Below are 25904 nucleotides of genomic sequence, written 5' to 3' on the forward strand. Positions count from 1 at the left end.
GTGGTGGACTTGGCAGTGCTAGGTTTACAGTTGCACTTGATGATCTTAAAGATCTTTTCCAACCTAAATGATTCTATGATTTTGTGATTTCCCCTCCTTTATGACGTAGGCTGGGATGATAGGTCTTGACTCTATATGCTAAGGATAATAGAAGTCTTGAGAAAAATGTTTAACTCTTCTTATTTTGGAGGTGCCAGCATCCCTATTACCTTCTGGTATTTGATACTTTCTCACTACAACAGCCTATTGCCAAGATTTCTGTCTAGAGCAAAACAAATGAACAAGCAAAGTGAATTTTGGCTAACTAGGAATAATTTTAAGGAGTTTTTAAACTTCCTTATAACTAAGAAAAGGTAGAATTTCTAATCATTGTACTGAAATTAACATGTAAGTGAGCCCACAATGGTAAATGTGCGGTGATGTAGATGATGCACTACCACTCCAGGTGCAGGGAATCTCTCTGAGTAGACTTGCACATGGACCACTTGAACCGTCAAAGATTGTTAAAGCTGATTGCCATTTCAAATAGAGCTGTGGGAATAGCCATTGATCTCCCACATATTTAGTTTGTTCTCAAATTTATAATACTCCATCAGAGCCTTAATCTGATATCATAGCTGGTTTGAAAAGAAGCTGAAGGAAAGCCTGAAATTCCTGATAAGGGACTTAAGTCTGGCTGAGAAGTTGCCTCCTAAAAAAGTGTTTGGTTTTATAGCAAATGGTTTATTATATTCTCTGTTTTCGTCAGGCAAAAGAGGTGTATTCCTTTGATATGTTAATGTACAGACTTCAGGTTTTGAGTTCGCCATATTCCTTTAGTGTATAAATTAGTCCGATCACTATCTTGTGCTTTATGAAAGGTGTGTCCAAACTCAACTATAGGTTATTATAGGATGTTCATGAGGGCCTGTGGAAGAAACTTGCAATAAGGCTGGCTGTGGTATTTTGCTCAGCCTCCATAAAACTGTTACAAGAAGAACATCGGTACCATAAAATATGTTTTGTAAGGAAAATGATTTTCTATTGTTATACTGACACTTCATGTGCTTTATGAATCTGTCTTGGGGCTACTAGACAGCCTTTGCAGTGTAAACTGACTTCAGAAATATTTGTTTCTTCTGAAAACCTCAATCATAAAGATCAACTGTCTTTGTCTAACTTCTCTCCAGGAATTCTAGGTATTGGTCAAGTCAGCTGATGAAAGTTTTTTTGTGTAGGATGCTCTTTTGTGGTGTACCGCTTGAGAAATGGTCTTCAAAAATATTCCCCTCCTCTAAGGCCGTGTGTGTTCTGTTCTGTTTCATGAACACACCTCAAGTACTTCAGCTCACTGAATCTCAAATAATGCAGCTAGAACAAAGTAATTCTAAATTGTAGTGAGACAAATATTAGACATATTATACACATATACTATATATGTGTACATATGTATGTAACATTGTTATACGTATATATTACACTATGAGGTGTACTGCTCTGCCCACCTACTTTGCAGGGCTGCTGATTATTTGACCTCACTGTTTGAATATTATTTCTGGGTCTTTAGGACTTTTCTTCTCCCAGGAAGATGCTGCCAACCAATTCTAGAGAAGAGATTTTTTTCATTAGTATCAGAAGAGTCTATGGTGGCCAACCCAGCTGCAGATGTCCCAGATGAAGCTTCTAAAGCACCCTGCATGATATTGACTGCTGTGGCCATCCTGACTGCACAGGCCAGCTCTTCCCTGAGAGGTGTAGTACATTGTTGAGGTTTGGGATGGAAGGGAGAATCCTCTGGTGTTTTCCATTGACAAGATGTGATATGCTTTGCAACCCAAAAGACCTCAGGAGATAGGTGGCTCAGATGGTTGACGACGACTCCTGCTTCCCCGTTCCTGCCCCCTTCACATCAGTTTTGTTCTGATTTCTTGGCAGAGTAGTTTTCTGCCAAATTAGTGATTGAAATTAGCTCACCAAGCAGTCAAACAAACAACAGAGCAAATGTAAGGGAGGGCACAGGACCACCACTTCTGTTCGTCTTGAGCTTTTGTCACCTTAACAGTGTCTTCTAACTGCACTATAAGGCAATGCCTGTTCATTTGGTGCTTAAAATATCGGAGTCCTAGTGGAAGCAACACTCCTCAAACTATGATCCCACAGCTACTAACTATAACCTCTTGCCTAGAACAGAAGAATAGTTAATCTTTCTTGGAGGCAAGATGTCAAACATCCATTGTACTAGGAGTTATCTTTTGCAGAACTTGTTTTGGGGGGGATCAGATTGTTGTCACTATCAGGTCTTATCTTGTGGTCTGTCAACAGCCCTGAGAACCTTCATCAAGTAGTGACAGCTCACCTCAAGAGAAACCATGTATTTCTGTCCTCTTCTACGGATACTTAGCTAGTAAAGAAGGATCTTTTTGGCAGGTAGTGAAACCCACTTGACAGATTTATTCTGGGGCTTGTGGCTGAAAATAAAAGGCCACTGTTTCTGTTTCCCATCTACTACAAAATTCTTCTTCTTTGAGGGAAAGAAAATAAAGGCAGTTTTATGTTTTCTGTGACAAGCTTTTTCAGTACTCCATCCTGCTTCCTTTCTTCCTCGGAAGAGTCCATCACACCTGGATCCTGCCTTTGCAAGGAAACCGAGGTGTGCTGTACATGCATTTTGACCTTCTATGGTTGTCTAGCAGTTGGGAAACCTGAATGCATGGGACTTCTGCACATTCACAGTTGTTTGTGCTATGGGCAAAGTGTCTGGAGGAGTTCCAGTTACTGCAAGATAATTAACTTTCTCTAATCTTGTTTGTCTTGGAGCCCTTTATTAAAAAAGCAGTACTAGAGAAATTGCTAGGTGAATATTCTGGGGTTTTCTTCTAAGTGGATTTTTTTCAAAGTCACTTTAAGTTAGGGATAAAAGTAGAGGATATATGCCTTGTCTTTAAAAGCTGTGCCTTTCTTTTCCCCTCTCCTCCTTCCCTCTAGTTAGGAAAATCATTATTTTAGAAGATGTGGAGATGAAATACAGAGTCCTACCTAGGGCTTCTTTTCCTGTCTAATTGTGTGAGTATTTTCACACATCTTAAACACAGGGGAGAAGGACAGAACAGAAGAGCTATGGCTTTTTGGCAGTTCCTTCTTGCAGCTGTGCTGCTCTCTCTAGGTCAGCCTGCAGTAGAGAAATTTGGTTCAAGCACAAGCAACACTGCTAAACCATTTTGTGATGAGGTCAAGAGTTGACTAATCATCCCGTTGATAAGTGAGTGAGCCAGAAATTCCATTCAAAGAGGACAGCAACTTCCTGTGCTACTTACCTATTATAGGTCACAGAAATCACGAAGGGAAAATGTGGGACCGAGGGCACTCTAGCACATGACTGTTTATGTAACTGGGACTTTTAAGTTTTATTTTCTGCTGCTGATATATTAAAAGGAGTTAAGGCAGGCCTTTGTGTCTTTATTAAAATCATGATTTTCTTGCAAGCATCCCGATGGGAAAATCGACATAGCTGCTGCACTGGATGTATAGTCTAATCAGAGGTGGCTGTAAGTGCTTTTTAGAGGTGGAGCCTGTGGAGTGTCAGTGCACAGTGTGCCCAGCTGCTCTGAGGTAGTCCTACAGCAAACACATCCACATGGTCTGGTGAGCGTGGGAACCCATGAAGGTTGTTCAGCCCAAAGAAATGACATCCACTCTTTTTAAATTTGAATTGCTTAAAACAAAACCCAAATACAAAAAGGGTAGTTTGTAGGCAGCTAGACCGAGCAATTTATGTAGGATACCACAGAATAGACTTCCCAGCTATGACTGCCATTTTTAGGCCTGTGCATGCTGCTTTCTGTAGTACCTGGTTGTGGAATCAGCAAGGCTTTATGTGAAGCTGACACCCAGAGACAATTAGCAAGTGATGTGATGTTAGCAAGCAATCTCTTGTAATTACTTTTTGCCATTGCTAAAATGATGCATTTACACAGTGCACATAGTTTACCTAAAGGTATCTACTGTATTCAGTTATTAGCTCCTTCATTCATTTCTCCTCTTTATCATCTGGTCTGCACTAAATTCTGATGTGACACTTCTGTGGCCAACAGTTCTCACTGAATGTGCCATTTGCAGTTAGGACTTCCAGTTCCTCTCCTCTGATTTCATGTTGGAGCTTCTCCGGTATGGCTTCTGCTTTCCTCGTTCCACTGAAACTGTTCTGTTAGCATGAAAATTCAGGCTCTTTGGGGTAGGTTGCCTGTCTGTAACCTCTGCTCAGATAATCTCTGGTGGTCCAAATGGTGTTCTTTCAATCATGTTTTCCCTGCCCGTGTCTGTTGCTCAGAGCCACAACTTGGAGACTCTTCCCTTTTCCGTGTGCTGCACAGCCTGTTTCTAGATCTAGCCTGCTACATCCATATTTCTCCACTCCAAGTCTTACAAAGTGGAACTGTGGATCATCTCACACTTGCCACTTTCAGGAATGGCACGTGTACATTATGTTGCGTACACTTAAAGTTTCCAGCATTTGAGTTGTGTGGTTCAGTATGTAAATCAACAAACATGTTTGTCTTTTTTCAGTTTTTAGATATAAGTACTGTGGGCAAGCTAATATTTACATTTCTGTTGATATCAGGGTCAAATTCTAATCACCACTCTAAGTAAAAGAGCAGATGCTCACAAAGTGAAATAACATACTTTGGGATCAATAAGAATTGTCTGTCAAACTGATCTCTTGAAGGGAAAACAGAACTTCTCCATATTTGAAAACAAGCAGATGAGTGGGAGAGTGAGGGAAACTGGCACTTCTTCAAACAGCGTTTCTGCACACATTTGTGGCTTTGCCAGAGATTGTTTGATACTGGGCTACATCAGTGGCATCAGTCACCCAACAGTACTTTGGTGCCTTTTGTCATTGCTGACAGGAGTGAGAAGTGCTCGTGTGAGGCTCCTGGGTGCTGTGTGATGGGGTGGTCCAGAAGCATGCAGGACACCTGTAACTTCCACTAGACTCTGCCAGTGGCAAATGGTTTGGGAAGTGGTTCTCCTTCAAGAACTGCAATGGAAATCAGGAAAGAGAAGCATTGACAAGTCCTGACTCGAATCATGTTGAGAAGAGGCAATCTGATGAGCGGTTACTCAGTAAAAGTTGGTGAGATTCTCAGCCAGGTCTTGTTCCAAATGAAGTTGGTGAGAATTTGCCCCTAACTCTGAAGTTACCTTTTCCTGCTTTGCAACTTCAATGTGGTTTCTTACCCGTGTTTAGCATTTCAGGTTGCAATAGAAATGAAATGCCAGTAGCTTAACATTCATACGTAGTTCTGTAAGAGCAAACTATAGTATGTTTATGGTGGAGAGAGGAAATTTAAATATGGTATTACATTTCTATTTCTAGCTTTCAAGGACTTCTCGCTGGTTCTCCTTAGCTGTATTGCAAGAGGAAGGAAAAACATGTCATGCAGATCTTCTGCCACAGACCTGAGAAACAGCTGAAGTTTCTTGACAGACATATAGAGGTTGGCTCCTTTTTCAGACAGACCTGGTCTGGGTGTCCCATGAACCCTCTGAGTTCTGAGGGAAAGTTTTTTTTTATTTAATTTAAAATCATAGGAAAGTTGGTAGATTGGGCTGATTTCTCTTGGAGTTCTCAAGCTTGTTCAAACTCACAGGCTCACAAGTCAATGTGAATTAAAATCCTGCCCTGAAGGCCTTGAATGGCAACTTTGCTTAGAAATGAAATCGCCAGGCTTCACTGTTATGCTTCTAAACCAATTCACTAGTGTTTGAAAGGAGGCTTGGCTTAGTTCATGACAAGACACTGATGCTGGATTTTTCAGCATTTACCTTACAGCCTTAAAATACAGTGGACTTGGTACTGCAGCAACTAAGGGAATTACTGAGAAGAGGAAAATTAGAACTGTGTCAGCAGTTAGCGGTCTGGTTTCTGGGTACAGAAGGAAACTGGACTGACTGACAGGAAAAAAAAAAATCCAGCTGGCTTTTGGGATAGAGATGCTTCAGAGGAAATTTGCCCTTTGTTATGGAGACTGCTTGGAGATTTGTGAGAGTGCTTCAGTGGTTACAGGTAGATTAGCAACAGGAAGGGGAGCTCTCACTGTGTTGCCCAGAGAGGAGGGAAGTTCTGGACTGGGTAGCAAGCCTTTAAATGGAGAGTACTGCACTCCTGCTGTTCCCTGTCAATGTTGGTGGCTGCTCTTCATACAGGCAAGACCAAAGGAGAATGTCCATGTCTGGAAAAAGCAAGGCAACCCATGTCCTGTTCCTCTCTCTCCTGCTATTGCTACCTTATTTTTTTGGTTCCAGGCATAGTGTAGTTGTGTTACTGTCAAAGAAAGCTGTATTGCAGCTCTGCTGTAGCAGATGTAGTTCCTTTATCCCCATCCTTACCTTCAACTTCAAATAACAGTGTCATGTTCCCTGAGATGTCAGCTTTAGAGAGGAGAGATAGGTAGTAAAAATACATGTGTGACATTGCTTTTATGGTTAGAGCAAAAACTGGTGCAGGTGAGAAGGAATAATTCATTTCCAGTGCAAGTAGGATGAACAAGATGGAGAAATTTGTAAAACAGTGTTATTAACTGGTATTTTTAAGGCTGGCTGTGACTAGGAAACGTATCAACGTTAAGAAATTGAGGTACATGGCAAGGAACAGAGAAGTTTGGAGATTTAGTAAGCTGGAGATTTCTCTAAAACCAAAACCCACTTCCTCTTGTAACCATTTACACTTAAATATCTCTCAAACTGTGATTTTTGGATAAGTGAAGGGAAATGCAATTCTCCCCCCCAATTTATGGATGGGGAGCAGAGACACAGAGAGGGTATGGCTTGCAGGGGAGAGGAGGGGCTGTTTTAACACAGACAGATGTAAGCAGATGTATGCAGGCTAGCTCTGGCTCAGAAGCTGCGTAGTGGTGTCAACTCTAGGCTGTGTCCCAGAGGATGTGCCCTGCTCTTGGTGTATCAGTTCAGGCAAAGTGCCAGTAAGATGCTTTTTTGACTTCCAATCCAGAACTTGCTTGCATCTGGGATGAGTGGACGGATCTCTCATCTGAATGCACCCAACTGTACTGACATGCCTCAAGTTACTTTTTGATGTTCACAGGGTGAAAAGGGAATACATACAGTTCTCCTCTAGCCTGCTTAAGTGCTGGTTCAACTGATTAGCATCTATCTTCTTTTTTTTGAACGTGCATGGTATTGGCCTTTATGCGTATGTTATTGTTAATCTTGCTGTGTCTGTGATGTTAACTTGGATAGTATCAAAATAATTTCAGGTAAGTGCTTTGGAGTTTGCTTGGCTTTTCTTTGTTTTGAATAGGAAAGATGCTAATCCTTTTCTGCTTGAATTACTAACCTAAGGTAACTGAGTGGTTTCATTGTGGGCTCTTAAAACATTGGTGAATTTTTTTCCAAAGGTTTTTGAGTAAAAGGAAGTTACTGTGAGAGACTATTCCTCATATCCTGTATCACATTAAAAAAAAAAAAAGATATTTGCTTTGAGAGTGTATGCTGGTATCTCTATACTCATGATACATTTGGCTGGGGTTTTCCTCCTTAAATTCATTGGATCAAAGCAATAATATAAATCTAAGTTTTTATTCATCAACTTCTCTCCAAGTTTTGTAATTTGCTGGAATTAAATAGGGAATCTGGGAATAATGCATGATCATAGATACAGTACATATCATGCAGGTTCATTTCCAGAATGTCAGTGGAGGGTTATATTAAATCCTTTTGTTTTGCTGTAGTATGATTACAAAGATTCTTTTGTAGCTTGGGACATTGAGTCGAAAAGCAAGAAATGTGAGAGGTATCTGGCAAGAGAAGATAACTTGAATTTAATTCTAGCAGTGCTGTTGTTCTTAACTACGTTCTGGTTGGCCAGCAAGATCTGCAAAAAAAGTCTTGGTCATGTCTGTATGACTTTGAATACCTATCAGGAAGAAGAGCAATCCAGGGTCACAGTGCTTTAAACACTGTCAGTTAGGTCTCAGGAGAGACTATATGTGTTGCAGTTACCAGAGAGGAGAAAATGTAACTAACTGCATTGAGACCAACACTTTTTTTTTTTCTCTTTTTTCTTTTCTTTTCAGCTAAACTAAGTTCAGTTTAGGATGCTCTTTAAAACTTTAACATTAGTGAAGAGTGGCAAGCAAATGACAAGCAAGTAGTGTCTATACAAGAAGAAAAAACCCCAACCCCAAAGATTAATTTTGTGTGTACGATATTCCTTTCCCACATAGTTTGAGAGATGACAGCTTTAGCCTGCATTCATGTAGTAGTCATTTCAGCTATTCAGGAATTAATTGTGTATTATCCGTACAAATTTTATTTTATTTTAGATAGGGGTCACTGCAGGATTGGGCTGAGATTTAAAGTCTCTGGAAGAAACTACTTTGAGTAGCTACACACCTGATCTGCTTTTGAAGGCCTGCCTGTGCTAGCTGTACAAAGACACAAGTATCCAGTAATTTCTGGGTCTGGTAAATCCCTGCTTTATAGCACAGAGTTCATAATATTTTGCAGGATATACAGATTGTACCAATAATGAAGTATTTGCAATATATCAATATATATAATGTATATTTGTACTGTTGCGGTTTTAGCTGTTCTGGTTATGCTGACTGAAAGATAATAGGCTTGTCATGATTTTGTCTTCAAAGAAAGACTTTTTTGTCTTCAAAGAAAGACTTTTTTTTTCAAAAAACTTTTTTCTGGTCACTCAATCAAGGCTGATGCCAAGTCTGCACTTTAGGGGATGTTAGGTGATTATTCAGGAGGGTCATGCAGAGGCCAGGCATACTTCATGCTAAGAAGTTATTTTACACAGATTTGGGAATAATACTGTTGTTCTTGGTTCCACACAGATGGTACCAGACAGGAAGAAGTGGAAGGTGAACTCAGTGAAGAAGAACGCTGGTTTGGAAATTCTTCAGAAACACCTTCAGAAGCATCATATGGAGAAGTCCAGGAGAACTTTAAGTTGTCTCTTGAGGACAGAATCCAAGAGCAATCCACTTCCCCAGACACTTCTTTGGGAAGTGCAACTCCTAGCAGCAACACAGCGGAGCTGGGATCCATTGAAAATGAGGCACTAAGAGACACATTACAGAGTAAAGAGCACCTTTCTCCTGATGTGTCACCTCTGTGTGAAGAAGAACCTCCTGGTCCAAATAAGCCACTGAGTAGTAACCTGAGGCGGCTACTGGAGGCTGGCTCCCTCAAGCTGGATGCTGCTGTTACAGTCAATGGCAGAGTCGAGTCCCCCGTAAATCTTGGCTCAAATCTCTCCTTCTCTCCACCTGCTCATCATGCCCAGCAGCTAAGTGTTCTTGCCAGAAAGCTTGCTGAGAAACAGGAACAAAGTGACCAATACAATGCAAGTAGTCACTTTATATGGAATCAAGGTAAGTGGTTGCCAAACTCAACCACCACCTGTGGTTTGTCCCCTGATTCAGCTATCCTGAAACTGAAAGCCGCAGCCAATGCCGTTCTACAGGACAAATCTCTTTCAAGGACTGAAGACACTATAAGATTCGAATCCTTTTCCTCACCTTTTAGTTCTCAGTCAGCCAGCTCCACGTTAGCAGCTTTATCTAAGAAAGTGAGTGAAAGAAGCATGACTCCTGGGCAGGAGCACCCGCCTCCGGCTAGTTCTTTCCTTTCTCTGGCTTCCATGACCTCTTCAGCTGCCCTTCTCAAGGAGGTTGCTGCAAGGGCTGCAGGCACCCTGTTGGCTGAGAAGAAGAAATCACTGGTTGCTGAGGATCCCCTGCAGCTTTCAGAGATGAAGCAAGAGAAAGCAACTCCACCACAGTCTTTGGAATTATTGTTGCTGCCAGTCCCTAAGGGAAGAGCATCCAAACCCACTAGTACAGGTATGGATACAGTTTGAGCCATTAAGTAGAATGTATTTATTTTGCTGTAGGCTTATACACCATCTCTTCAATGGGTCTGGATTTGGTTTGATTCCATGTATTATGAGAATAAGAAGCAGGTACTTTAGGTAAACAATAGAAAAGCTTTTTAAAATACCACTTGAAGACCAAACTGTCACAAATGTTTCCATATTTGAAAGATATGAGTGTACAGCTCAGTACTTTTATTTATTTTTTTTTTTTATTCCATACAATGCTATTTCCACCTCTCACTAAGTTCAGAGTAAGTCCACAAAAAATATTTAACAGAGAAGATCAAAGAATCCCCGTTAGGGAGCTCACGGTATCAGCAAGCATGTACAAAACTAGTGCTTTTGAAATATTGGACAAGGGAGAATTCTCCCTCCTGCTGTCTCTGTCACAAATGGACTTTTGTATAATCGCTTACTCCCCTGTCCTAATTTACCAGAGTATATTGTTATGTTGCCACTTTTCATTAAAATTTTTTGCAGCAGTTTGGTATTTTACAATCCTTTGTCGTTTAAAAAAAAAATAGGCGAACTGCATTTCTCTAATTTGCTCAACAAGAACCATTTTACACTTCTGACTTCCCTCCGCTAGTTCCAGCTGTTGGCAGTCAAGGAATCAGGCATATAGGGAATAAGAAGAAACAGTCTTGGTAACAAAAGCTTTCAAGAACTGGCAAGCCATGCAGGGAAACTTAAATGATCCATCTTCAAAATAAGGAAAAATAAGGTTTCTTTCATCTCGTTCTATAAAAAGTTCACATCATGGATTCATATTTCTGGTAGAACGTACAGCTTCAGATATTGCCAGTGTTCTCCCTGGAGTGGTGTTCTGCTGCAGAGGGGAAGGAAGCATGTCAGCTATCTTCAGAGATGCACAAAGTGATTCAGTATATTAGAACTTTATCAGACTGAGTTTTATCAAGAATACTAGGTTGTCTGTACAGGTGTAGCAAGCCAGCATACACAGACATGAAATCTGACATGGATGTTATATAATTGCACTGCCGTCTTTCTGATCTAGCCTTTTTGTTTAGGGATATTATGAGGTCTGATCTGTCCCTGTGCAGCTCTTGGTAAAAACTCATAGCGTAGAAGCTCTTGGATGGACAGCAATGCTCGTTCCTCCCTTGGAAGAGGAGGAGGAGGGATGCGATGTGATGTGGTGCAGCCGGTACCAGTTCTTTGTTCTGAGTTACATGTGTTTTACAAATGCTTTGCTGTTCTGTTTTGCCAAGGCAATTTAAGTGGCAAACTGTTCTTGGCATGGGTCTGGCCTAAGGTTTTCATTAGTGTGGATGAAGTCCTTTCTGGAGTAACGTAAGCTAAACCAAGGAAAGGTCCCTTCATGTGGGAATAGGAGTACCCACACTGGCTACACCAGTGTGACTGTGGGAATTAATTTAATGTAATTTTCTCTGTGAAGAGTGGCCTTCATATAAGAAAGGCAGCAATGTATAGCAAAGGAGTAAGGCTAAAATTTATTTGAAGTTATTAGTTTATTTCCTGCTGGAGAAAAAGCTGTTACATCGTAAGTTTTTACTGGGGAAAAGTAAATGGTTGTAGTAAAATCCAGTTTCTGTGTTTGACCAACAAACTGTGGGATTTGTCTGTGCAGCTTATGCTAGGGGAGTGCTCTGTACCAGCGCGCTGGTAGTACTGGCACTTTATAAACTAGTTCTGATGCAGCAAATTCCTAGCAACTGTTCTCTTTGCTGAAGGCCCAAACATACTGTGCTGCTAAAAGATAACAATGGGAGATGACTGCCTTAGGTCCTTGGTAACCAAGGAACAACTATTCATTTTTTATAATACATGGGACTAGTATCCCAAGAGGAAGGGTGTTTCCTTTCAGTTCGTACGCATGGGGCCAACGCCAGTTGGCATCCAAGCAAACTTTATAGTGCAATGTTCATAACAAAAGTTCTTTAAGTCCATTTTCTGATACGCTATTAAGTTTTTCCTTTCTAAATAATTAACCGACCGAAAAGTAAAAGCAAATTGTTGGTTAGCATATCTGGATGTTGATATATGGACAGCCAGACTCCTTGATTCCTTCAGCCATGGAGAAATGCAGCTTGCAAAAAGAGGTCACCGTTTAGTGACCTTTGATTGAAGACCTCACTTCTGTAAAGGCTGAGTAGGGCAGCTGTGCGTGTGTATTTGCCATGAAAAGAAATGTCACACGTTCCTGATTCCTTTTGCACCTATAACCTTACGGCACTAAAAGCAAAACATAGTATTTCATTTTATAATGTTTTATCTTTTTGTGTGTGTCTGCTCCTTGAGACATGGGGTTTTTTGTCTTGTTCCCACAGAGAGACATCTTTACCCAGTAGGCATAGTTTAAGAGGTGGTTTTCTCCCCTCTCATACTTTGGATGTTTAAGGCACTGGTGAATTTGCTTTGTTGTTATGAATCTGATTCACTTACCCACCAGCAACATCTAGCTTTGGTTATGAGATCAATACTCAGTGAGATTAATTAGATGGCGACAAGTAAGGAACAGCAAAGATGTAAGCTATTTAAAGAGGAATATGTTAATAACAAGAGTATGCCTGCTGCTCTTTTGTCCACCATGTTGAGTTATTTGTTCAGAATTATTACAGGCAAGAAGCTGTACCCATGGCTTATCGGAGCGTAGTCACGTCTGAAACTGCATGTCAGGTTTGGTGGACCTAATCATTACTTGCATAGGTTATAGTAAAGTGGTACAGAGAAGACTAACTTTTCTATCAATCTGCTAATATTGCCAGTTTTATAAAATGCTCGTGTTTTGGATGAAATTTAAAAGGAAGCCTGGAATCTCTGTTAAAGTTCTGATGTTGTTTTTGAAAGAATATGGGTCTCAGACCCTTCTTTGACTGACTGAATGCTTGTTTGGTGTAACTTTTTGCCTATGATGCTTGCAATTTTGTTCCTGAAGCTTCTTTGGGAAGCACTGCCTGATTCTCTCCTTACTGGAGTCACTCTTTCCAACTAATTGACACCGTGTGACATAAAATAGATATCAATATAAATGAAGGAAAGCTGAAGCCCATGGTTTTCTTTCTTATGCTGAAGTTCATAGAGTATAGTAAAGAGCTAACATAGTTCAGCTTTGGAGAGCATTGACATAATTCCTGTGTGCCGTTAATTGGTTATTGGTGAAGTCACATGCATTCGGTCCAGTTCTTTGCATATTTTGTAATGTGCTAAATTACTATTGATCCATCTTGTTTGCAGATTTATTTTTAATAGGGTGGAAAACAGGTAATAGCTTGTTACACATTTCTTTTCTGGATCCTTCGTGATGATAACCAGAGGCTGGAGAAAAGATATGGTAGAAGGAAAAGAAATGATAGGTAAAAATGTTACTAATGTATTTTTCTGTGGTTTGTCTTTCTCCTGCCTTTTGTGAAGATGTAAAGATGTTTAAAAACTGAAACACAAGCAATTCTAGCATTAGTTTTGACTTAACTCTGTAGAGGTGCAGAGAGGGGAGCAAGTTGATAATATGTTGAGTGTGATAGAATATTTCATGAGGAGAATTTCTGAACTTGCAGAAGTGTATGCTTTGACAATGTGTTCTTTTTTGTACTTGCATAATGACTACCTAATCAGTTGAATTATGGTGGGTTTGTTTTCTACCTAATACCGAGAATTATATTTTCAGATCTGACAAATCTTCTGAAGGTTTTTATCACTTAGTTCCTCATCAAGGGAATTTGATGTTTGCTATATCCTTATCAGTAGGAAATAACTGATAATAATGAGATTAAATATTCTGAGATAATTTCTAAATAGCAGGATGCACATTGCTGAGCTCTGGATATTTGAAAATAGTCTGTCTTTTACAGTGAGGAAAGAGGCTTCCAATTCCACAGTAATGCTAGGCCTTTCTTTATAATAAGCAGAGGAAATCATAGTGAGGGGATGAATGGATGGTTAGTTATGTAAAGCTAGCAGCAAGGAGTTTCTCTTTCCTTCAACCTTGCAATGGTTCCACACTCAGTAGACTAACCATATTTGCCTGATAAATGCCACCAAATCTTTTCTTATCTTAGGTGAATTGGGCAGTAAAGCTAAATGCAAACATTTAGCAAGGCAGTAGATTTAAAGCGCTGGTAACTAGAGGAGCAGAAGGAAACCCAGGACTCAAAGACCCCTGATGGCTGCAGTTGCAGCAGCATCTGCTTGAGCCATAACTAAAGAAGTTCAACAGCAGGGATTCTGAAGTTACTCACTTCTGGATTTAAATATATCTGATATGCAATACCAGCATGCTTTTCAGTTAAGTTATGGATTGTTCTATGCTTTATATCCTGCTCCCCTGCTAGCTAACAATCAGATATGGAAATGGATCATTTTTTAACAGTTAAGCATATTTTTTATACCCTACTACAACCGGCCTTTGATAGGAAATGAAGCTGCTAAGTGATGATTATGAGAGACATCCATTTAGTTCAGTTAAATTATAAGGAACATTAGGACCAGGTGAGATAGAGTAGCATCCCCTACTGATTAGCCAAAGGATATTTGGGACATTAACCTTTATAAATTATAGTGACCTTCCTTAGAGGGAGAATAGCTAGATTAAGGGGAAAAGGGATATGCAGGGGGGAGGAACTGAAATTTCTGGTACATGTTGTTGTTTAACTGATGTGTCTCTTTGCAGATGAAATTCTAGCATTGAAAAATGGTATCTTGAGTATGTTTACAAGGGGAAAGTATTCGACAAGTGGCTGTAAAGGATCCTCTCTTTTTCTTCCCCCTTCTGCTAAGCCTCAGAAGAAGAAGGAGGAAAACCTTTCCAGTGTCCGATCTGTGGTTTGGTTATCAAGAGGAAGAGTTACTGGAAACGGCACATGGTGATTCATACAGGTTTGAAAAGTCATCAGTGTCCGCTCTGCCCATTTCGCTGTGCACGCAAGGACAATCTCAAATCACACATGAAGGTAAGGGAAGTGTTTACTGACAATCAAAACACTTGAATGCTCAATCAGACCTATTTCATTTGCATTTGCAAGAACAAATTTTCCCTAGCTGTACTACTTTTATTTTAAATGCCTTTAAATAAAGAGACCATAAAAAGAGAAAGAAATAACTTATGTTCCTTTGCTTGCCTGTCCATTCTATGCAATGTACAAACTGCCTTGGGTTATGTCAGCTTGGTGCAGCACAAGCTGTCTGACTGATTTGGTTCTGGACCTGGAACCACCAGAAGCAGAGATGGTAGCTGAGATGTGACATCATGCAAACACAGCAGTGCTGCTTTTCAGGATGCCAGCTAGTATCTCTGTATGCCATTGCATCACACTAAGTGGGCATACCAACTTGGCCAGCATTAGCAGGGCATCTCTCTATTACTTTCTACAGACAGGCCTGCAGTTTTAACTTTTTTTCTGGCTGTAGTTTTTAACTGCAGGCATTTCAGGAGTGAAGGATCCAAAGCAAAATGAATGACAGATTATACTGTAATGTTTTGTTTTCAAATGTTTCCATTAAGCTTAAAGTGTGATTTAAGTCTAATTTTTTTGCTCAAACTGAAGATGACCTTTTGAAGGAAGCAACATCTGTGTTTATACAGAAAAATATAAAAATGTAAAGAAACTCTCTGTCTGGTTAGCTGAAATACTACTTGGTTGCAATGTACAAAGTGTCTGGTCTTGCAAGCTGTAGAACATACTTGGTGAAGTAAAAGTGGTACCGGTCTCATTAGCCCATGGATGAAGAAGCTGAAGTGCAAAAAGTTTGCCTTGTTGAAGCGGCTCAATTTTATAATAACAGTGAAATGTTTTATTATAGTTAGTATTTTGTCTGTTTTAGACAAATGTGTGTAACAGAGTATTAAGCTGATGTGGAGGGGGACAGAAATGCGTGTTCAGCTTTTATATTGCAGAGATTGCTAGACAGGAGTCTAACCTTGCTTACACCCAAGTAACTGTTCACTTCAATGTAAATGATTCAGATGATTCCACTGATCACAACAGCAGATCTTGCTGTATTTCAGGTCCTTGCTAGATCTGAAATCATCCCTCTTAAGTATGAAGGCTCATCCCTTAACTCTTCCACAGTGAATCAATGCACTGTTCCCAGGCATCCTTGGTGTATCATGCTAATCCTTATCAGGTACAAGTAGGTTTGGTGTTTATGGCTCTTTCTTTTAGGACTTCATGTTCCATTTTGACTAGAGGGCTCAGATGGCTGTCCTGAGTAGAAAGAATGGAAACACAACATGATAAGAAAGATTTTTTGTTTTCAGTTGTTGACAGCCTGCACAGAAGCATGCATCACCTAAAAGCTTGCTATTCCCTGGCAAAGATCTGTTGTTGTCCCCTGCTTTGTAAAGGACATCCCTATTATTCCCTGCAGAAATCCTTGTTCTCTGGGTTTTTTTGCCTTTTTGGAATTATTATTTTCAGGTTGAGGGCATATCACTTCCTTTTTGGCATGGTGATTTCCATAGGTGGCCACAGGTAGTATGTTGGAGAAAATTAGGGACTTTTTCACTGTCTCTGTGTGCTATCAAATTGATGGCTATTGAAGCCCTTTCTGTTCCTCACCTAACATAAACCCCTTCATTAACTGAGCCCATGTCGTCTTAAAACAGATCCCTTGTACAAACACGTAACACGTAGTGTTAATTATTTGGTAATATAGTAATTATTGCCAAGTAATGCTCAGTTAGACATCATTAAGGTCAGAGTCAGGCCCAGAGCTTCTTGACACAATGTAAGAGATTACAGCCTCCTTTAGCCTTACTATGGAGATAAGATCTGAAGTCTCCTCAGTCAATGCAGTCCAGTCATGCAGGTCATGGTGGACCTAGTGGTCTTAGCTGGTAAAACTGCTCCCTATTTAAGATGAAGGCAATTGTCCTATAAAACTAGATGGCCTGTATTTGGTCTTTTGTCCTTGTTATAGTCTTATCCATAGATGTAAAGAATCACAAGTACAAGAATTTGAAAGATAATACTTTACCTTAATTTCAATGGGTTTCATACATTTTTCTCAGTTGAGTAGGCCATTCATAAAAATGTTTTCTATCACATCAAAATTGAGACAGGTGAATGAGGTAGGGGCATGTTAGTCGTGTGTCCAACAGTGTCAGGCATAATTTTAATTCCCTTTGGTGAAAGTATAAATTGATAACAAGATTAAAAATAAAACCCATCAGATTTCTTTTCTCATTATAAAAAAGTGCTGCTTTTAAATCTGTATGTAAATAAGTATGAGGTTATAATAACTGACATATATAAGCCAACAGTGTTCAAAATTGAATGAATGCACATTAGAAATGGTACAGCACAGCTCGGAGCTACTTAGGATGCAGCAGTCTGGTTATGCCAGTCAGATGTTTCAGGTCTCTTCGTTGTCTTAGGATCCTTTGGGAGCCACCTGGCTGTTGTGGTTTAACCTGTCCAGCAGCTAAACCAGCCACAGAGAGATGTTCACTCACTTCTTCCCCACTCTCCTCACAGTGGGATGGGGGAGAGAATAGAAAAGAGAAAGGTAAAACTTGTGGGTTGAGGTAAAGACAGTTTAATAAAATAGAAAAGGAACATGATTAATAGTAGTAATAGTAATAATAATAATGATGATGATGATGATAAAAGAATATACAAAACAAGTGATGCACAGCACAGTTGCTCACCACCTGGAACCAACACTCAGCTAGTTCTCGAGCCAAACCACCTCCTGGCCAACTTCCCCAGTTATATACTGAACATGATGTCATATGGTATGGAATACCCCTTTGGCCAGTTTGGGTCAGCTGTCCTGGCTGTGTCCCCTCCCAGCTTCTGAGGCGCCCCTTGCCTTCTTGTTGGCAGGCCAGTATGAGAAGCTGAAAAGTCTGTGACTGCTTGGCAACAACTGAAATATTAGTGTGTTATCCACATTATTTTCATCCTAAATCCAAACCACAGCCCTATGCCAGCTGCTAGGAAGAAAATTAACTCTCTCCCAGCTGAAACCAGGACGCTGGCCTTATCTCTTTCCTGGCAGGCAACCCATGAACATAGAGCTGCCTCTAGCTCTCCATCCCTCTCTCCTTCCCCATGAGTCAACTGTGGCTGCAGGTGAAGACGCATTTTTCAAAACCAAAAAGACTACTCAAACTTAGGGTACTAGGCTGGTGTTTGTCATTCATTGTAAGCCAATTTTTATTCTAGGATGCTATCACAACCCAGGCTTTTTTCCTGAATGCTGCTGTTTGGTTTTCATGGTTTATGTTCTATTGATAAGGATGACAGGCAAAACCTGTTGAGCTGTTTTGTCCAGCTGCAGTTCTCAAAAATCTAATAGTGTTGTCTTTGTTTCCTTCTAGGCAGCACAGCCCTGATCTGAAGCATCTCCTCTTTTTTCTATGTTCTTGTAGGCATTTTCGATGGAAACTGGTCATTTAGAGATTTAATTTCCATGAGTGGTTTGTGTGCATCTTTAGGTTAACGAATAATAACTGTATAATATAAATACTGTGTAATTTTATGGTAATTATAACATGTCAAACTGATTGGCCCAGAATACAACATTGCCAACAGTTTTAGTGTCTTGTCCCCTGCAAAAGAAAATCTTAACAGAGAGCTGGATTGATTCCAGCCCTGACCATATTCTCCATGTGCTACCCACCATGTTGATGAAGCCTTCTTCCAGTAAGGGCACTTTGCCAGGACCAACTCACAACTGGAGGTAGGGAAGTGAAAGGCAAGAAGGGAAGCAAGCAGAAGGAAAGTTTCCACACAGACACACAATGAACAAGGGAGGCTGAGCGGACTGCCATTTAAGGCACACAGTGTTATCTATAATTGTTATATGGCATTTAGATTCCACAGTGATAGGCACCTTAGAAAAATCCTAAAATAGACACAGTTTGGAATTTTATTAGTCTGTTTTGGAGACAAATTATAGTACATGCATAAGCACAAGTTTTGGCCCTTATTCCCAGGAATCTGGGGGTAGCATCACAGGACTTGATTCTGGTATCATAGTGTGGTTTTCAGGAGCGCTGAGAATACTGAAAATGAAGCTGGACAAAATGAATGGATAACTGAGAGAGGTGTCTTGTCCAAGCAGACAGCCAGGGTTGTGCTTGAGTCCTTCTCTGTTTAGTTGGAATATGTTGTTTTCTTCTTGAGGGAGAATCTCTTCTGCAGAAAGCATACTACTTCTGCAGAAAGCAATGGAAAGGGGTGGTGTAATTCTGCAAGATGTATTGAGGCTTTTCTGTTTTTCCTGGTAGGGAAGTAGGGATTAAATTTACCTCAGAGCAATACCACAAGCATCAGTCAGACTTTGGCCAATTGGTGTCTTTGGATCATGCACATATCTTCCTCAGCAATTGGTGGATGGATAGGCTGTGAGATCATACAGATATGTTCCAAGAAAGCAACAGGATATTAGCCTGAGCACTTGGAAGGGGGGAATGAGGAAGAGGAACATATGGCCAAAAATAATATCTGTAAATGTTCCTTGTGCTGCTATATAGACATAAGGCAGAAATGGGTGAGCAAGCTCTTCTAGCAATGGAAAAGAAGGTTGGTATTGTGAACACGTGCTTAAGCATGGTGGTATGGCAGAAAATGAGGAAAGGGAGGATTAAGCTTAACAGAAAAGTTAGATGCAATGGCAGGCAGGTCATGTGATGCTCAACCACAGGATCTTCCTGCTTCTGTTGCTTATCAAGAGGGACCATGTAGTGAGATCTCAGATTAATATTCCTTTGTAATATGAAGAGGGTTATAATCAGCCTCCTGATTAGGGAGAGGCTATTAATTACATGATAGTGGGAATAAGGGAAGGCCCTGAAGAATGTAGCCAGGTGCTCACTACCCCTTGGTGATTTGCTTTTCCCTCTTTCTTCCCCAGCTAGGGTCAGACAACTGAATAAGCATTCCTAATCCATTTTGGTGAGGTATAGGACAGGTTATTTTAAAACATCTTCACCATATTGGGAGAAGGAGGTTGACTGTGTTTTATGGGTGGGTTTCTTGGTTGGTTTGGTTTAAGCTAACATTAAAGAGCCCTGGGAGGCACCTGTGATTCCATTACCTCCCCTCAGCCAAGAGGAGGTAATGCAAACTTGCACAACTTTTCAACAAGTGAAATCTGTGCCCTGAGTCTTAGACAGGGGTCTAAGTGACTTCAAATATGTGCCTTTAAATCTTGTCACTTTTTGCATATGAGACAAGGATAAGACAGGAAATGCATTGATACCTTAAATCTTAAAGAAAAAAAGAAACAAAAATTTTTTTTTTTGGAAAACAGTCCAGTCCAGCCCTGCAGAGAGGCTTTTTTTCCCCCCCTTTGCTTTCAAGCAAAGCAAGGAAATAGTTTCAAAAAGAAAATACTATATAAATAATGTATGTGTCCTGAGGGGAAGGATCATATCAAAACTAGCACTGTAGCACTAAACTTTTGAAAGTGCAATATTTTAAAAATGAGGGAACTTCTCAGAAAAGAGCATGAAATGAAAACGCAGAGGGCACATGATAGATGCAAAATGGAGACTTCTCAAGTGTATTCAAATGGAGCTGCAGAAGAAGGTATTTTGCTAAAAGAGATTTAAAAAAACCCAACAAACCCAAACTGAAAAAAATCAGTGTGCAGGCAGGTATGGCTAACTGGCCAGGTTGTAGTAGTTGTTTAAATAGATACGCTTCATGGAAATGTTAATCTGCTTGAAAGTTGGTGAGAAAAATAAAAGCTGTAGTAGGCAAAGAAAAAAGTGATAATTAGGTCACAGAAAGTAAGTAGAGACTGAGTAGCCAGAAGCAAGTATAGCAGTGAATGGATTCAGCATCCCAACCCCCTTATGTTCAGAATTTGCTTAGGGATGAAGGTTCTCAGAAACATTTCCTCTTTTTCTGAGTGTTTAAAAAACAATAACAAAAAATCCCTGTTAAGTCCCACAAAAGAAAGGTGAATGCCAATCCTTCCTATGCCTCATAACTAGAGGGGAGAGTCTGTGCAAAGCATTACCCGAACTTTAAGCAAGGGGAAAAGAAAAGGTCCACCTAACCAGTACTACAAAATTGCAGGACATGCCTGTGTCACTGTTTCTTCCTTCAGCCCTACTCCCCATTGTGCCCTGTTAGGTGGGATCACGTGTGTTTGTGTGTCCTGGTTTTCAGCTGGCATAGAGTTAATTTTCACAAGAAGCTGGGAGGGGGACAGAGCCAGGACAGCTGACCCAAACTAGCCAAAGGGGTATTCCATACCATATGACATCATGCTCAGTATATAAAGGGGACTGGCTGGGGAGGAGGAGCCCTTGGGGCTTTGTATATTCCAAGTACTGTTGTTGTTGTTTTCCTCATCCTTTGCTGTCCCAGTAAACTGTCCTTATCCCAACCCACAAAGTTTTACCCTTTTCTTCCCATTCTCCTCCCCATCCCACTGGGGCGGGAGGAGCGAGCGAGCAGCCACATGGTTCTGAGCTGCTGGCTGGGGCTAAACCATGACACTGTGGTACATCCGTATGGGTCAGTGTGTACTTCCCATGACTTAGATTGGCGGGTAAATCAGCAGGGGTGTTGCTTTTAAGTATGAAAAGAAGATTTAAGAAACTGCTTATGATACCAGAAATGTTAGTATGTTAACAAAAAATGTAACAAAAAATATGATATGAATGATGTGATATGATACGGACATGTGGTTTCTGTAAAAGAAAATCGTGGTGTTCTACTAAGATGTTTTGAGCATGTCAGGAAAATCATGGACTTAAGAATCAGTTGAAATTTATTTGGTTGTTAAAAAAGTCTTTGGCAAAGCTTCTCACTGAGAAGCTGCCAAATAAATTAAGCAATAGCTATGGCAAATTAGAAATTCACCAAGAGCCAGTAAAACAAAGGGTAGGAAGGAATTAGCAATTTTAAGCGTGACAAAAGGCTGACAGAGGGGTATTCCATTACTAAGAGTGGAATTATGCATATTTTAGCAAATGTGATATGCTCAAAATGATAACTGTGGGTAAGAGAGTTGTAGACAATTCAACCTTATGTGCATGAATCGAGATTAGAAAAGGCAAAGCTTGAGACTGGCTGACAGATAAACAATGGGGCAAATGAAGTTATTGTTGACAATTACAAGGTACTGCACCTTGGAAACAAGAGTCTAATCATGCACCTGGCTGTCTGATACAATGAACTGTAACTACTCAGGGAAAATATCTGAGTATCGTTGTAGACAATTCAATGAAAACCTTTTCTTGCCATGCACAGCAGTGGTCAAAAAGTACATTGGATATTTGAATGTAGAATAAAACAGAAGTAACACTGAAAATATTACAATGTTATTATTAACATACGGTATGCTGCCACTTAGGATATTCACTTACGGTCACTTCATAAAAGAGATGTATCAGAAATAGAAGGGATTTTAAAAAACTGTCAATGAAAATGCTTAGTGGGATGGCAAGAACTCCCTTTGAAGAAAGAAGCAGCTAGAAGCAGCTGACTGACAGGTATAGATAGAAAGGAGATGTGATCAAAATAATGCATATGATAGAGAAGATAAATTGAACGACAGCTTTTTTTCTTTCTTATATTGTGAGAATGAGGAGGGAGCAAGAGAAACTGAAATAAACAAATTAAAAAAAAAATTTAAAAAAATGACCAATAGATAATTTGTACCCAAGTCCTCAAACTAGGCCTAAAGCTTGTAAGGAGTATATAGTTCTGTTGAAAATTATTGCATATGTCATATTAAGCACACACTGAAAAAACTGTAGAACTGCAAAATACCATTTGAGACTGGGAAGACTGTAGGTTTAAAATAAAGATGATACAAGTACTTTGCACCATCGAGGAGAATATCCACGGTTAAATGAAATAAACTCAGAAGGTAGAAGTCCTTAAATGTTTCTGACATAAGTCAAACAGTAGTTTTATGGGATTTTGAAAGAACCATTCTCTATGTGCAGGTTGTGCACTGTGGTTTGTTGCAGCATAATTCAGAGGGATCCAAATCTGGCAGCAGCTGGGCTCAGACTGGGACTTTGGAGAAAACTTTGTCAGCTGCCCTCTTGTCTTTTCCTGCCTGTGGTTCTTGCAGCAACAGCCTAGTTGAGGCTGAAGAGGACATCTGATGATTTGGGTAGCATTAGCACAGTGTAAGAGCATGTAAGAATGCAGCTTTTTGGACTGGAACATTGCGTGAACTGGATCTCCCCTGTGGCTTTCTGTGTACCTCTACAGGGTTTCTTGTTTCTTATTCTGCAGCAAGTAGTTGCTGCCTTGACTTTTCCCTCTGAATAGCATAGAATGGCAATTCTTGGCTCTTTTAGCTGCTGTCGAATGAGGAAATAAGGGATAGTTTTTCCTTTAAAGGGACTTTAATTCTTAGCTTCTATTTCTAATAGTGTTCAAATTTTTAAATAAATATTATTTATTTTTGAGAATAAAAATTAAATAAAGTCTTATGGTGGGACTGGACCCAGGATACTGGGAGCTAAATATTGGGCTTGATGTTGTTTCATGGAGTTTTTTTTGTAGATCTAAAATTCTTCCTTTCAAAACTCTAAATACTTGCGCTTGAATTCTGTCATTCCTTGGCTGGAAGTTATAAACATACTTTATTTCATGAGAAATCCATTTGTGAGGCTGCTATTGTCTTTGGGCAAGAGAAGAATCCAAATCAGATGAATCAGTCCCCCCTATTCTCATCCATTCTCAAAAGATATTGCAGGGGTGGCATGCCACACTCCTGGAAAGAGAAGGTGGGCTCCCACACACTTTCCCACCCAACTGCAGCAGTGACAGCCTTCAGAAGGCATCGTATTGATGATTGTGATAAGGGGCCTCTAGAAGAAGTGGTTAAACATGTAGGCAGGGAAATGTTGATTGAAGGGGATCCTGGAGAGAAACCCTGGCACACAGAATCTCAGTGGGTGTAAGAGATAAAGTTGCCATGGTGAGAGTGCTTGCTACCATTAGTACATCTCGGTGCTCTTCATGAAGAAGAGTGCTTACATACTGCTGTGCTCACAGACCATCCTGTTTCTAGTAGTGTAGACAGGCAAACTGGTTGACATTTCTCTTGTAACCTATTAATATTTAGAATTTATTGTGCTGCTATTCTTATGCAAGGTTGTTGCTTTAAAACTGTCTTAGGTTAACATTAACTAATTTTTTTGTTGTCAGATGCAATTTTAAGGTTCCAGAATTAGTTTGTCTGTAATTGTCATGTTTATATGATACTGAGAATGTCATTCTATAAAGCGGCTGGCCAAGAGAAATTCTTGCTATCTGTTTGTATAGTACCTAATCTATGGAGCCCTTGAAGAACTACTGAAAGAAAAGTTATACAGCACTAAGGAAACATGTCTTCACTGAATGCAAAAAGGACTAAAAGAGGGACATCTGCCAGCTTCACATTTTAGCAGACCTGAATTCAGGTCCTGTGTATGTAGAGCTGGGAATGCTGGATATGAGCTTGTGACTGAATTCCTCTTGCTATATAGAAAATGAATCAGACCAAGTCTACAACATGGGAAACTCCAACCTGAATTTTGACAGAGCTGTATTTGGGAAATGCTACTGTTACCCCAGAACTCTGCAGCGTCTGCGCCAGGACTCTTGGGATCTAGATCTCAGCTCTGCAGGAAACTGGAAAGTGCTGAAAGCCTTAGCTAAAGCAAGGTTTTCCAGGCTCTCTGGTGTAGAGCTGAGCTTTTATTACAGCTGGAGCTCTCAGGGCCTTTGGACTCCCAGGCTACAGCAGCCAGCCTTGGATCCCTGGCACAGCTGGCTGCTTCTGAGCCAGGCTTACGGAGCAGGGGGGTAGAGTGCCACTCAGTATAGTAGGGGAATTGTGCCTCGTTTGCCAAGAGTTCATCAAACCTCTCCATGTTTCAGGTGAAATATTTTGCGTACAACAAATTGCCATTTTCCAACAAAAATCTGTCTCACTGAAATGTTTCCAACCAACTTGAGTCACAAGTGAAAACGAATGTGTGGAGCTCAGTCTGGTGCCAGTTTGCCCTGATCACATGTTCATCAATTAGTAAGGAAAAAATGTATGTATTTGTCAGTCTTTCTGCAGGGAGTAGCCTGGAGTGCTATTGTCAGGATTGAAAATTCATTTGTGAAGCTATAGGGAAAAAACTTTTCAGTATACCTGCCACTATTACGCTGGCCTCAATTATTCCTTCCCTTTCATGAGTAACTGTGTTAAACAAGACATTGTATAATTATATGTATATAGTTTATATTAATGAGTGTGTCTGTTCAAATAATATGTAAACATTACATATGGATGGATGGATAGAGTTCTCTTTAAAAGGTAATCAGGATTGGGCCTGAGGATACTAGGCATCGTAGTCATTCTGGAGCATGCAGTCTCTATGAGAAAGAGCCTGCAGTCAAACTATGAGGACAGTAAGATTAACTGTGATCATTAATTGACTGATAAAATAGAATAAATGCAAACATCATCTCTTATGTTTGTATTTTATCATAAGAGAGCTGTTTATTTTCTGGTAGAATAAATTTGCAACAAACTGTTTCAATAGTGCCTTGGTATTGCCAGGTTCTGTGTTTTTCATAATACATGAATTGATGATGGACGTTGCTATGCAGGTTAGTGTTTTGCTGGGTTGCTCTGAACAATTGTTATTTATGAGGTTGCACAGAACAATCATGCTTAGCAGAACATGTAATAGATAGGGGGGTTTTTGTTTGTTTTTTAATCAAGAAAGCTAATAGTTATAGCTTGGAAGTCCTTTTATGCACAGGACATCAGGATCTAGTTGTAAGGACTGTTTGATCCAAAGCAGGCTTCGTCATTTCCATGCTGCAGAAACAGATGTTCCTGATTTTTTTTTTGTTTTAGTTGAGTCTGATGTTTATGTTCTTTGACTTATGTGCGAAAGAATCCTACTGTTCTTAGTGCCTGACCTCTTTCCAAGCAATCAGAATGAAGAGCTCACCAATTAGTTAACTTTTCTCTTTTTTTAAAGATGGTATGAGAAGTGTAGAGTTGAGATTTCTATAATGCTAGTAATTTCCTTAATACATGCTTTTATCTTTCACCTCTT

At 40.0% G+C, this 25904-nt stretch overlaps 1 protein-coding gene across 3 annotated transcripts in view; it reads left to right on the forward strand.

Annotated features, from left to right (window-relative positions):
• ZNF827 (zinc finger protein 827) overlaps positions 1–25904 on the forward strand; it is a 134371-nt gene that overhangs the window by 42703 nt on the left and 65764 nt on the right. For all 3 annotated transcript variants that reach the window (XR_008577075.1, XM_054825146.1, XM_054825147.1), the window contains 2 exons: positions 8850–9860; positions 14651–14823. Coding sequence is in view for 2 of the 3 variants with exons in the window: in XM_054825146.1 (XP_054681121.1) it covers positions 8850–9860; positions 14651–14823 (1184 nt within the window). In the remaining variant the exon portion in view is untranslated. The remainder of the gene's footprint in view (positions 1–8849; positions 9861–14650; positions 14824–25904) is intronic.

The sequence above is a fragment of the Grus americana genome, chromosome 4, assembly GCF_028858705.1.
Source record: "Grus americana isolate bGruAme1 chromosome 4, bGruAme1.mat, whole genome shotgun sequence".
Classification (NCBI taxonomy): Eukaryota; Metazoa; Chordata; class Aves; order Gruiformes; family Gruidae; genus Grus; species Grus americana.